Source organism: Centropristis striata, chromosome 2 (genome assembly GCF_030273125.1).
Source record: "Centropristis striata isolate RG_2023a ecotype Rhode Island chromosome 2, C.striata_1.0, whole genome shotgun sequence".
Taxonomy (NCBI): Eukaryota; Metazoa; Chordata; class Actinopteri; order Perciformes; family Serranidae; genus Centropristis; species Centropristis striata.
In genome coordinates this window covers 23,044,473-23,057,979 of record NC_081518.1, presented here as the reverse complement: position 1 = coordinate 23,057,979, position 13,507 = coordinate 23,044,473, and the positions used below count along the sequence as shown (strand labels likewise).

The following is a 13,507-nucleotide window of genomic DNA, read 5'->3' as shown; positions in this document are numbered from 1 at the left end:
TATAATTTTTTTAAGTGTTTAGAATATTCATTTTCAAATAGGACTATAAAAACTAACTTTCAACATTACTTCAGTTACAAAAGAGCATCTTGCCATCTTTATTTACATCAGGACTAAACCGGCTGTGTTGAAGACGACCGGCACACCTGGTGGATTTTGGAAACAGGGCTTATAGAGGATTAATGCACGCCTCCTCCTCTTGATTTGGACCTCCAGCTGCATCAACACACTGTTAAAGCGACAAATGCAAACGATCTGATGGTAGAAGTCGTCGCTGCATTGTCAAATCAGAAAAAACAGATCGTCGCTCTTTTTTCATACTTTGTTTACTTCTGGGAGTTTTCCTGCATTGAAATTTTGACCTGGCAAAACCTTTTTTTTCCAACTGTTCTTTAGACACAAACACAGGAGAGAAAACTTTAAAAAAGGATCACCGATTGTTTTCCCTCTCGGGGCTTCAGTAAAAATCAGCGGTTGCAACACTTTTATTTACGGCTCCTGTTGTTTTCCCAACATTTAACTAGAAAGTAACTGGTGTGCATCTGTAAATACTTAGAAACATTTAGATTTAAATTGGTTGTAATTAAAGGGAAAACAAAGACCGACTCAATTGTTACACACAGTTCCAATTATCTCCCAGCATAAACTAAAGAGCCTTTTATTCAGAGCACAGCAAGTAAAATAAACACTCAACACAATAGCTCAGACAACTGTTGCAGATATATTGCCTCTATTTTCTCTATAATATAACTATATTAATTTAAAAGGGACATATAAATAAAAGCATTGGCCAGTTGTTTTAACCTTTTGTGTCACTGTGAAGTGTGGGACGGAGTGGAGTGAGAGGGAGGCATGTGTCACTAAGAGCTAGATTATTATTCTCATGAGTCCTGGGTGATCCGATGACAAGTGGACGAAGTTAAGTATTCACACCTGGAATAAAAATGTGTCTCCACATGCATCTTGAGTGACCAACTGTGATCAAATCTCAATTCCCTGCTGCACTTACAGGAATGTCTGTCATAAAATCCTACATAAGCATGATTTTGGGAACATTTTATTAACTATTAGCACAGCAGACTTTATGATGTGTGCACGTGGTTGACTCTCAGTGGTTTTCATGACATGAGAAATACAGCAGCAGTAGCCCAAGTTGAAGATATTTTGTCAGTTTTGGATCTTTTTCATTCTGCCTGTATGTACCATTTAAAAAATGTTCACCGTGCCATGTTTGCTATCATTATTTTCAGCACAACCTCACCATACAGTCATGGAAAAAAATATTAGACCACTTTATTCCTTCTTGTTCATTTTAATGCCTGATACAACAAGGTACATTTGTTTGGACAAATATAATAACAAAAACAGCTCATAAGAGTTTAACTTAAAATCTGATATTTTTCATGGTTTTCTTGAAAATGGTTTTGGTTATTATCAAGAAAACCATGGAAAATGTCTTGATATCAGCTCTTAAATTAAACTCTTATCAGCTATTTTGTTGTTATCATTACATTTGTCCAAACAAATGTACCTTTAGTTGTACCAGGCATTAAAATGAACAAGAAATTGAAGAAAACAATGATCTAATAATTTTTCCATGACTGAATATGACCTAATAGTTATTTTTTTCACTTTGAATTACTGGATCAACATTTTGAACACAAAAAAACCCTGTATATATATTTTTTTTTAACTTTCAAAACACAATCCTGCTCAATGAAGAATTTTAAATGTTGGTTCCAAATATAACATATAAGAGGTTAAATGAGGAGAGCATCTAGTTCTAATATATTTGACCTTATCTCCAGTTTTACTTGACCGATCATCATCAAACAAAAACTGGCATGGAGTTTAAAGCCAGAACTTTAGATGGAGGCTGACAGCAGGAAAACACGCTGCTTATTAATTTATCTACTTATGTACCTTATTGTTTACTTTAACTTTGCAATTGTAAGTTACTCACTATAAAAATATATAAACTTGCAGGAATGCTACAAGTATAAAGAACATGATATGTAAAACAAATGCAAATTTCTTTTAACTGCTGCAATAAAGTATTAAAAAAAGAAGTCATGTGATTTGATCTCCAGAAGGTTAATGTGGATCGGGACACATTTATTTCTACACTGCTAAAAAAAGGAATTCGGCCAAATGTGGCTCTGAATGTGGTCTGAACAATATCAAAATTTGTCTTTAATACATCTTGAGCACCGTGATCAGATCAACCAGGACATCATGTGAATACCAGATCTGAACGCAACAGGGACTGAGTGGTGTGTGTTGTTGAGTGTGTTTCACAGGAATCTTCGTCTCTCTCGAACACAAATTCTCACAACTGGTAACAGGGAGTATCTTTAAAAAACAGCGGGGATTAGCAGGGACTGGGATTAGCATGCAACTGGGCGTGCAGGTGTTCACTGGCATGCAGGGAGTTAAACCACACATGTTGTGTTTTATAGTTTTACCTCTGACATATTTTAATTTTGGAAACTGAGTGGGTTGATTCCAATTTGAGATACATGATTGTGATGCATTTTAAATTTTATTTCAGTTCTGATCTTGTTTATAGGAGTTTATAATCCCACTATCCTTAAATTTGTTCTGCAAGTCCCTAATCATCATCTATTTAATGTATACTGAATGTTACTTCTCTAAGTGATTTCTTTAAATCATGCAGGCAATATTTTTTTATTTCTCATCTTCTTGGATAAAAGCTCATTTGTTTGTTTTGGCACTAAACTATGAGTACAATAACTTAAAACTATTGTCATATACAAGCTTTAATACCTGCACTCCATAATGTTTTCCAGAAAAAACGAAATAATCTCAGAATAAAACAACTATCTGGACTGATATGTTCAGCAGTTATTAATGTTAACTAACTCGTAATTATAACTACTGCTTAAACCTTTGTTCATGTGTAGTAGTAAGATCAAGTCCAGCTTGACATTTTTTTCATTGAGTAAATTATACGTACAGTCCCTTTATTGCATGATGAACTGATTCTGATCCAGGTGTAAATGTTGTTGCTCTGGATTTGAATGCACTGTTTTTTTAGTTAATTACTGAATGTCTGAGCCAAAGTTAAATCTTATGAAAAATGCTGTCAGTTTTGCAGCATCGTTTAAACAGTTTAGTCAGAAAAAAAACACAGACAACAAAAAAACGTTCCTTTTTGTTTTCAAACATGCAGATTGCAGGTTTTTGATGGCTGTTACCTGACAGAGGACTCTGTGTGAGGGGAGCGTGTCTCCGCAGCGCCCGCTTGAACTGCGCCACACCCAGAACGACGTTTCTCAGCTTCATCCACAGGAAGTATCCTCCTCTGGTGCTGGACGGCCATGTGCTCTCCAACACCGCCTGTACGCCACGAGGAGGAGAGAGAGAGAGAAAGAGAAGAGGAGGAGGTTAAGAGAAGGTGACTGAAGGAAAAGTTTCGGGAGTGGGTGAGCAATCGGACAGCTGAGTTTTGGACATATTGTAGTTTTTGAAAGTTGGTAGTGGGGAGGCCGTAGAGAATGCTGTTACAATAGTCCAGTCTGGAGGTTATGAAAGCATGAATTAGTGTTTCTACAGCAGAAGAAGAGAGGGCAGGATGAAGGCATGCAATATTTCAGAAGTGGAAGAAGGATGTTTTGGTGATGTTCTTGATGTGTGATTGGAAGGACAGAGTTGGATCACGGGTGATGCAGAGGTTTCGGACAGAGGGAGAGCAGTGTCCATCGATGTACAGTGAGAAGTCCTGGGAAGAGGGGAGTTGGGATTTGGGGCCAATGATTATGATTTCTGATTTGTTGCAGATTGAGTATGAGGAAGTATCTGTTCATCCAGGTTTTTATGTCAGTGAGGCAGTTTGTGATGGTGAGCAGAATGACAGAAGTGATGGTTTTCGTGGAGAGGTAGAGTTGGGTATCGTCGGCATAGCCATGAAATTGTAGTCCGTGGTGGCGTATGATGTGACCGAGGGGTAGCATGTACAGGATGAATAGGAGGGGACCAAGCACCGAGCCTTGGGGGACACCATGTGTGACTGAGATGATATGGGATTTGCAGTTATTGATGGAGATGTAGTGAAATCTGTCCGAGAGGTAGGATTTGAACCAGGAGAGTTTATTTTCATTATCAAATTATCTGCAGACTATTTTCTCAATTAATCAATTAATGAATCATTTGGTCTATAAAATGTCACAAAATAGTTTAAAAAAAAAGTCCACCCCAGCTTCTCAAAGTCCAAGGTGATGTCTTTAAATGTCTTCTTTTGCCAGTCCAAAACCCAAAGATATTCGGTGATTAAATAGAACAGAGAAAAGCAGAGGATTTCCACATTTTTTAGAGGCTGAAAACAGCATATTCTTTTTAATAAACAAAATACCAGTGAAAACTAACAAAACCAACGGTGACAGATACAGAAATAATGAAAGGAATTTGTATGGGACAGATGCAGATAGAAGCATAAGAAAGAACAAATGAAAGCAGTTCTATAACTTAAATAATACTGTTGAATAAACCAGCACAATAAAACATTCAAAAATGGATTCAATATTTTCTGCCTGTTTTTCCTTCATGTTGATAATGTCAAATATTTATGTATAAAGAGTTATATTTTAAGCTAGGTTACAGGCTTAATAATTCACTATTTTCACTTTATTTCTGACATTTTGTTTATAAAATAAAAATAGATATATTATGAAATACTTCATCTTAGTCTTGTGTGTGTTCAGAGTTATGATTAAAGGGTTTGGGTTGGTTTAGAAGAGTTTCTAAATTATTAAATATCCTTTATTAGGAGAAACTCACAAAAGATGCAGGTCATTTCATTTTTAAATCAAATTTTTAACTACCGTATATAGATGTTTTGTTTTTCTGTTTTTCTTCCACCATGAAATCTTCTTATATTCATCTACTAAATAAATCACAGAACATGAAGAGTCTTGACTGTGAGAATATTGTGTGAAGTGCAGCTCCAACTTTCAGCTCTGCATTCTGAACTAAAACTCACCCGTTCCCTGCTCCATATAAAGCATCATCTTGAATGAATTTTTCATCAAAGGCATTAGCTGCCGCGGTGTGAGCTGCACTGTCACTCTGAACGTCAGAAAAAAGGGAAAGGCACCGCAGCTGTTGGTGGCCAAGTCACGTTCGAAGAGTCTCTGTCTGCTCCTGAAATACACTTCAGAAGCCTCCTGAGAAGAAACACGATTGGTATGCCACTGAGCATGACTGGGTTTATTACGCCGGCTGCTCCTGTGTGAAGACTCGGAGGATTCGGGCCAGGTGAAATGAGGCTGCCCTCCTGCAGATGTTACCCAGCAGTACTGAGACAACTGAAGCACCACAGTCACAGTGAGTGTTTGAGAGAGGACTGGGAGTGCAGAGGACCGTTTTCTCATATGAAAGTCAACACGAAATACACTGATTCAAGAGCTGCAAATAAGTTGTCGACTATTAAAATAACCCCCTGGCTAGAATCGAACATATCAGAAATCCATTAGTACCAACCATGCCTTGATTTCCACTGTTCGGAAGGGGATGAAATAACACGCCAAAGTTGGGCAATTTTAGCGAGGATATGACGATTTATTTGTATTTTTCATCAAAGTGTATTACTGTAATACTCTGGAGGGGATTTGAACATTTTTATCCATTTATGAATTTTTTAAAAATGCCTAATTTAACCACAAATGTACAAATGGCATCAACCCAAAAGTTTGTGCAACAACTTATAGGACATAAATGAGCTGGAAATAGACTAACATTAAACCAGTATACATCTTAATATGTTTACTGAATTGCAATTTTTAGGACAGACTTATGACTATAGCAACTCTCATCCTCAGGTCTCCACCTGATGAGCTCAGATGATGTACACCACTTCTATTTGGCATTTATTGTTGACCAAATTACGAACCGGCTGCATGCCTTTTCCCGTCGTGTGCTGCTGCCTGCACGCTCCACACAGAGTATTTCCAGTAAATGAGAACATGTCTGACACGGACAATCTCCAGTTGTGGTCTACATGTATTTAAGGAAAACTACAGATGATGTTCAGACCTGCTTCACTGGACCAGAGTTCTGAGTTCAGATGAGAAAACGGCTGCAGATCGCTACAGCAAACAGTGGTGACTTTGGCATTAGGCATGAAGACAATTTTAGGTTTCAGAATCTTTACATTTAGTTTTCTGGAGCTACTGATCATCTAATTTTGTTTTAGAAACCTGTGTTAAAAGTTGTTGCCATTTGTTAGCCAATAGACCTTACGTTTGTCCAGCAAAACTATATAAACTGAAAACTAAAAACAATCTGGACCTGCTATCTCAATCCTAAAATTACTCAATAAAAAAACAGCAAAATGTTAAGGGGTAAATCAGATTCCAGAAGGCTCCAGCTTCCTGACCCCTTAACCTTAAGCCCCCTTTTGAGACGACTATGTGTGGGGGCAGTGGGTTTTTAGGGGGAGATAGCAGGTCAACAGTAGATGCCACATAGAAGTGGTGAACAACATCCGAAAGCTGGAAACCTGAAGATTAATTTGAGATGCAGCTCGGCACTGTGTGGCAAGTTGTTCTGGTCGAAAATCTGTCAGTCTGTGAGGAATTAATTGCAATAAATGTGTATAGAGGTTTAGGAGAATGGCTGAAGTACAATGAAGTTCATTCCCATGTTCTGTTTTGTCTCATAAGTTGTTGCAGTCTCTGGTTTGATACCATTTGTTGCAGAAGTTTTTTTATTTCCTTTTAAACGACAAAAATATATTTTTCTTCATTATAATTGATATTTATAAAAGGTACTGAAGACTTGGAGCCCTGTGGTGGAAATCAAGTTGCACTGAATCGTGCCATCATCAAATTGTTCCTCCAGTGTTCTGCAGGGAACAGGTATATTTAACCTGCAGAGACAAATAACCCCGAGGACCTTGAGTGAGAAAGCATATGTCCAAATCAGCTGAACCAGACGTTTGTGTATGAATAGAGCAGCTCAGCGTCCGGAGAATTCACAGCGAGTGAGTGGGTGTGTTGATGACATTTCTATTATAGAACTGGCCTGAAACTGGAAGAGTACAAACATCCAAGGGTGGAAATGTCTCACTGCAGAGATGATGAAATTCTGGACCTTCTGTCAGAAAGGGCTGACAACGAATCTGTCAGAAAAAAAGATTAAAGAACGGGCAAGAGATTCGGTTGTTTATGACCAAATTACGAAGCGGCTGCACGCTCCACACAGAGTATTTCCAGTAAATGAGAACATGTCTGACACGGACAATCTCCAGTTGTGGTCTACATGTATTTAAGCAAAACTCAAGATGTAGTTCCGATCTGCTTCACTGGACCAGAGTTCTGAGTTCAGATGACAAAACAGCTGCAGATCGCTACAGCAAATAGTGATGACTTTGGCATGAAGCATGAAGATTATTTTAGGTTTCAGAATCTTTACATTTAGTTTTCTGGAGCTACTGATAATCTAGTTTTATTTTAGAAACTGAAACCTGCATCATCAGACTCAGCAGTTGCCTACATACACATTTTACTGCACGCTAGTATTTTCTTACTACTTGAAGTAATCTTAGTCTACACATTTCCGCAGGTCAGCTGTTTTGATTGTTGTTTTGACATTTATTTGTATGTTTTCATTTATTCTGCAACCAGTGAAATAAGAGTCTGTTGACTTTGGTGGCATCATGTAAGATTCTGTGATTTAACAGCTGATCAGACAATAACGTTACATTGCACCATTGTTTCCTGCTCTAGAAACCAACTGAATATTGACAATGTGTATATTTTTGAGGATTAGCAGAGCAGGGAAATCCAAGGTTTATGTTGTTTGCCTTATTTTTCAGTTCCAACTTCCATCAATCAACACCGCTAGCACTTTGGAGTAAATATGTGTTTTTGGTCACATTTGAAAGGTAACATCAGAATAACTTCAAACAATTCAAGAACCATTTTATATTTACTTAAAGTATGACTTTTACAGGCATTTTAAGGTAAATTTTCAGGAATGCTACGGGGTGTGTACACGTGAGAAGTTCTTAAGTTTAGTCAAACATTTAGTTTTCTTGAGCTACTGATCATTTCTAATTTAGCTGTTTCTACTGAAAACAAACAACAATCTGAACTGATATGTTCGACTATTTTTCTGTTCCAACCTCCATCACTCAATACCAGAAGCACTAAGTTATTCTGAGTCTTGTTATCTTTCAAATGTGACTAAAATCACATATCACTCTAAACTATTCAAGAACAGCTTTCAATTTACTTTTGGTATGTCTTTTACAGGCGTTTTAAGGTAAATTTGCAGGAATTATAAGTGGTGTGTACAGGTTTAGCCAAACATTTTTTTCATTTTTCCTGTGTTAAAGCTAACATCAAAAATATGGAGTCCCATTTTGAGTGCAACTGAAGCCCATCTGGATTCAATGAATATATCCTCTCTTTCCATCTTTGGACTTCAAATATCTAGGGTAAAAAAAACAACATCTGCACCTTCAGCTGCAGTGGATACAGTTTGTCAGTGGAGGAATCGGGCCTCAAGCCTCCTGTTTATGAGATAAAATAAGATCCTCTGAGGCGTTAAGTAACCTTTACTGCGACCTTGTCTCCTGACAGCCTGCCCCCACATCAGACAATTTACTTTTTTGCTCCCCGGGTTGCCAGATCAGGGACAGGTTGCGATGATAAAACAGGGATGTGATAACAGAGCCTCGATTCATCCTGACACCCAGGGACGATCGCACACGACGCCGCTCAACCACGGAGCGGAGACCTGCAAATGTCACCAGTGTTTCTTTTTATCTGCGAGCCAGGCGTCTGCAAAGACGCTACGGTGAAGAAGGAGCGACTGGAGAGGAATGAAGCAACCCAGCACAGCCGTGTCATAACTTGGAGGCAATTATTCATGCGGTTATTGTTAATCATGAATAAACAAACATCTCGGCTGCAATCAGTCCGGTCTGTAACAGTATATCATGAGGTTTTGTGAGTGGTTTTATCTTCACTTTTTGAGAAACAGCATTTAATTACTGCGTTTAGAGGACATTTAATGTATTTTATGACACTGCAACACTAATTTAGAATATTCTTGCAATAACTAATGATGTTTCTCTGCACCTCAAGGGTTTTTGATGTGGTGGTAGTTGTATGAGGTACTTATCCACAGTCAGTGTGTTACCTACAGTAAATGTCCGTCAACACACCGCTAGTTTGCAATAAAGCAGGTAGAAGTACCGACAGAAGCTAAATATGTACATGTACATGTATTTAAGCAAAGTGTAAGCTATATTTAGGTCATTTTCACCACTTTACCTTGCCATCAGACATCTCTTTCCTACAAAACTGGGAACTGAAGTTATCATCTATGCTTTCTTCAAAGCCACCAAACAGGTGGAACACAGCAGTTGCTGGTCTGCTGCTGCCTTGATTGTCAGTTTGTTGTCACCAAAGTCACAATTGTGTGACTTTGGTGTTTTAAAGGGTTAGTTTGGATTCATACAAGTGGTAAATTAAGTTTTCAGCACTCACAGAGAAATATATAATACAAAATATTTTTAAGAACTATACCAGCATTAATAGTGATAATCATAATAATTGATTCACAGGTGCATCTCAATAAATTAGAATATGATGGAAAAGTCCTTTTCCAGTTGTTCAAGTCAAACAGCCCCAACCAAGTATTGAGTCATATCGATGGACATACTTTTCAGAGGCCAACATTTCCATATTAAACATAATTTTTTTTAATTGGTCTATCGTAATTTTACATTTTTTTAAGACACTGACTTTATAAGTCTCATTATAGTCATCATTAGTCAATCATTATATTAGAATAAATTAAACAAATTAAGACATGAAATGTTTCATTCTGTGTGTACTGGATCTATATAATGTGTTATTTCCACTTTTTGAATTTAATTACTGACAGAAATAAACTTTTATGATATTGTAATTTATTAAGATGCATCTGTATACAGCACTTTTCAAGCTAAAGGAACAAAGTGCCAATAGACAACACAACATCACAATCGATAAGGGTAATTTGACAATAACCAAAGTAATGGTCAAGAAAACCATGGAAAATAGCTAGATATCAGCTCTTAAATTAAACTCTTATCAGCCTTTTTTGTTGTTATCATTATATTTGTCCAAACAAATGTACCAGGCATTGATATGAACAAGAAACTGAAGAAAACAAGGGTGGTCTAATACATTTTTCCATGACTGTACATCTGAGTTTTGGCACGCCATTTGCTTTATTTTAGTTTGGATTTAGTTGGACCAAAATCACACAACAACAGAAACAAACAAAGTCTGGTGACTCTAAAGAGAACACAGATATGTCAGTACCCCACTCATAAACTTAACAAGGAGAGTCTGACAGGAAGGTAAACTAGTTAAAATAGTCTGAATATAGCATACACTTATATTTATTGTTTTGGGTGGCTAAATTACAACCACCATCTGCTGACGGTAACAAACTGACCCTGGATAAGTACCTCAAACAACCCCACTTCAAAAAGAATCTTAACTATCTCTTAAATATTGACTGTATCTCTTTAATCATATCTGATGTGACACCTGCAGGGACACACAGTACGTTCAGCTGTACTCGACAGTGAGTTCATGATATTTTCTCACATGGCAGCCGCCTGTCACTATAATATGATTTGTTCGGTGGCCAAACCTCCTGACGTTTATTGTGTTTTATTGCCTGGACTAAGTCTGTGTCTGCATCCATCAGCGCTGATGGAAAAGAGAGTATCCTGGCGGACGGACAACTCCAGAGATTTGTTTGACATTTGGCCGTTGTGGGCGTGTTCACAGATTAGTCAGACTCGCAGCAGAATCAGCAGAATATACTGAACACACCCACAGCAGGATCACCACACCCAGGTGACGGTGCAGCACAGGGGAGTGCCCGAGCTGATATTTTTATATTAACTCCACTGTGAGACACTGCACTGTGTGGCTACGGCTGAGTTATACACTTTAAATCCAAGTCCACTTTCTTTGTACATAAGGAGCCTTTACATCACACCACGTTACCAAACGACAAATTCTGGCTTCATTATGGTTAACTAAAGCAATATCACACAGACTTAATTCAATAGCACAACCTTCAGTATTTTATTGCTTTTATAGAACAATTCTACAAGCACCATTTATTAGTCAACAGTAATAAGCAACAACAGCTTATGATTTACAGTCATGGAAAAAATTATTAGACTACCCTTGTTTTTTAATATACCGGTAATGATAACAACAAAAATATCTCATAAGAGTTTAATTTAAGAGCTGATATCTAGACATTTCCCATGGTTTTCTTGATAAAGATTTTGGTTATTTTCAAGAAAACCATGGAAAATCTCTAGATATCAGCTCTTAAATTAATATGTTGTGAGCTATTTTTGCTGTTATTATATTTGTCCAAACAAATGTACCTTTAGTTGCACCAGGAATTAAAGTAAACTAGAAATTGAAGAAAACAATGGTCTAATATATTTTTCCATGACTGTATATTTTTTTAAATATAATTTCATCATCATCAGACTCAGCTGTTGCCTACATGAACTTTTTACTGTGTGTTTTCTTACTACTTTAAGTAAGGTTGGTCTACATATTACTGCAGGTCAGCTGTTTTGAACCATGTATGTTAATCTGTATGTTTTCATATATTCTGCAACCCGTGAAATAAGACTGTTTGCAGATGCTTTGGTGGCATCACGTGCCATTCTGATGCCTTAACAGCTGATTGCTACTCTAGCAATTCATTTTTTATCGGACTGAACATATATTTTTTCAGGATTAGAGCAGCCAGTCTAAGCCGGCTGACGAGACGGCGTATTGTAGTCGGTTTATACTAAAAAAGGCTTATTTTCTCCCCTTTGCCCTCCTCTGACATGCATTCATAACTTAAGTAAAATGTTATTTGTGGAAATAAAATCATGTTTGAAGATAAAAGTTTGTAACAGTCCAAGTTAACGTAAGATAAATTGGAGTGATACATGTGAAGGTAAAACTCAGAGGGATGTTATACTGTATATGAGCACTCAACTGTAATGACATGGTCAGAATAAAGTTATGTATAAAGAAGTTTATACTGTACCTTGTTGTAGTAGCCGTAGGTGATGGCGTTGGGATGGACTCCGGCCTTCTTCATCTCAAAGAGAACCCTGACGGCCAGGACAGGCTGACCGTACTGTCCACACAGCTGCATCAGCACCCGGTAGCAAACCTGTACATGATATGGAAATGTGTGGTTGTTCAGGTAGAAAGACAACAATCCTTTAAGACAAATACATGTATAATAAAAATAAAATGTATCTATATAGAACCTTTCTTACAGGGGTTGAAACTCAAGGAGTTTTATAATAAAGTGGAGAAACAAGAGAATAAATAAAAACAGGCAAAGTGAAACAAGTGCAAATATTGTGGGATAAAACCAATAAATCAAATGAAAAACAAACAGATGCAGTCAGCATCAACAGGTATACTATTGAACAAGAGAGTATGTGAAACATAGAACAGAGGACAACTCCAACTGAACCCAAAAGTGTTGTAAATAAATACATAAATAAAACAGAATTTTTATAATTTGATCATCCTTTGTGACATAATATCAGTTAAAAACTGTGCAAAGAAAATATATTTCATTTTCAAACTCAGACTGAATCATAGACTCAACTTTTTGGAGTCAGCATTGTAACAAAAAGAACAAAACCGAGTAAGAGTGACAGTTAAAGGCGATGCTGAATGAAGAAGTTTTCAACATTGATTTTCTCTCTTACAGCCTTGAGTAGGGAAACTTTCACAGTTTTTGTGCAGAGTTAAAAAAGGCTGAGCTGCCGATTTTCTATTTTGTGTGATATTTTGATTGAAATAAATGTTGCAGGGTCTAAGAAACTGGGAAGGACTGTAAAACAGTACAGAATTAGTATGGCAGGCCGGTTCTGAATCATTTTGAGCCTTTAAGAGTAAAACTTAAAATCAATCCTAAAACTCACTGGAAGTCAGTGCAGATTTGTTCATTCTGGGGTGAAAAAACCTCGGTGTGAGAAGAAAGTGACGCATAAACAACTGTCTGATCTAAAATGATGCAAACATTGCACACATTTAATGTAATTTACCACATTTTAACACTAAATTAGAATATTCTTACAGTAATGATATTTCTCTGCACCTGAAAAGGATAGTAGGATACTTCCCTACTGGGGAACTGAAGTTGTTATCTAAACCACGGGAGTTGCTGATCTGCTGCTGCCTCAACTGTTGGGTTTTTTTTGTGTAATCGTGGGACTTTGGTGTTTTGGAGGGTTAGTTTGAATTCATACAAGTGGGAATTGAAGTCTTCAGCACTCACAAAAATATATAACACTTTTTTAAAGAGAGAACTTAGTGAGGATGAAAACTTTCACAGCTTTTGTGTAGATTTAAAAAAAAAAGTCTGAGCTGCAAGTTTTCTTTTTTGTGTGATATTTTGATTAAAATAAATTTTGCAGGGCCTAAGAGACCGTGAA

The 13,507-nt window shown here is 37.1% G+C and overlaps 1 protein-coding gene across 1 annotated transcript in view; it reads right to left on the bottom strand.

Moving 5' to 3' along the window:
- Positions 1-13,507, bottom strand: part of LOC131982739 (C-myc promoter-binding protein-like) — a 109,081-nt gene that overhangs the window by 21,523 nt on the left and 74,051 nt on the right. The window contains 2 exon segments of the mRNA XM_059347320.1: positions 3,219-3,360; positions 12,097-12,225. Coding sequence (XP_059203303.1) covers positions 3,219-3,360; positions 12,097-12,225 — 271 coding nt within the window.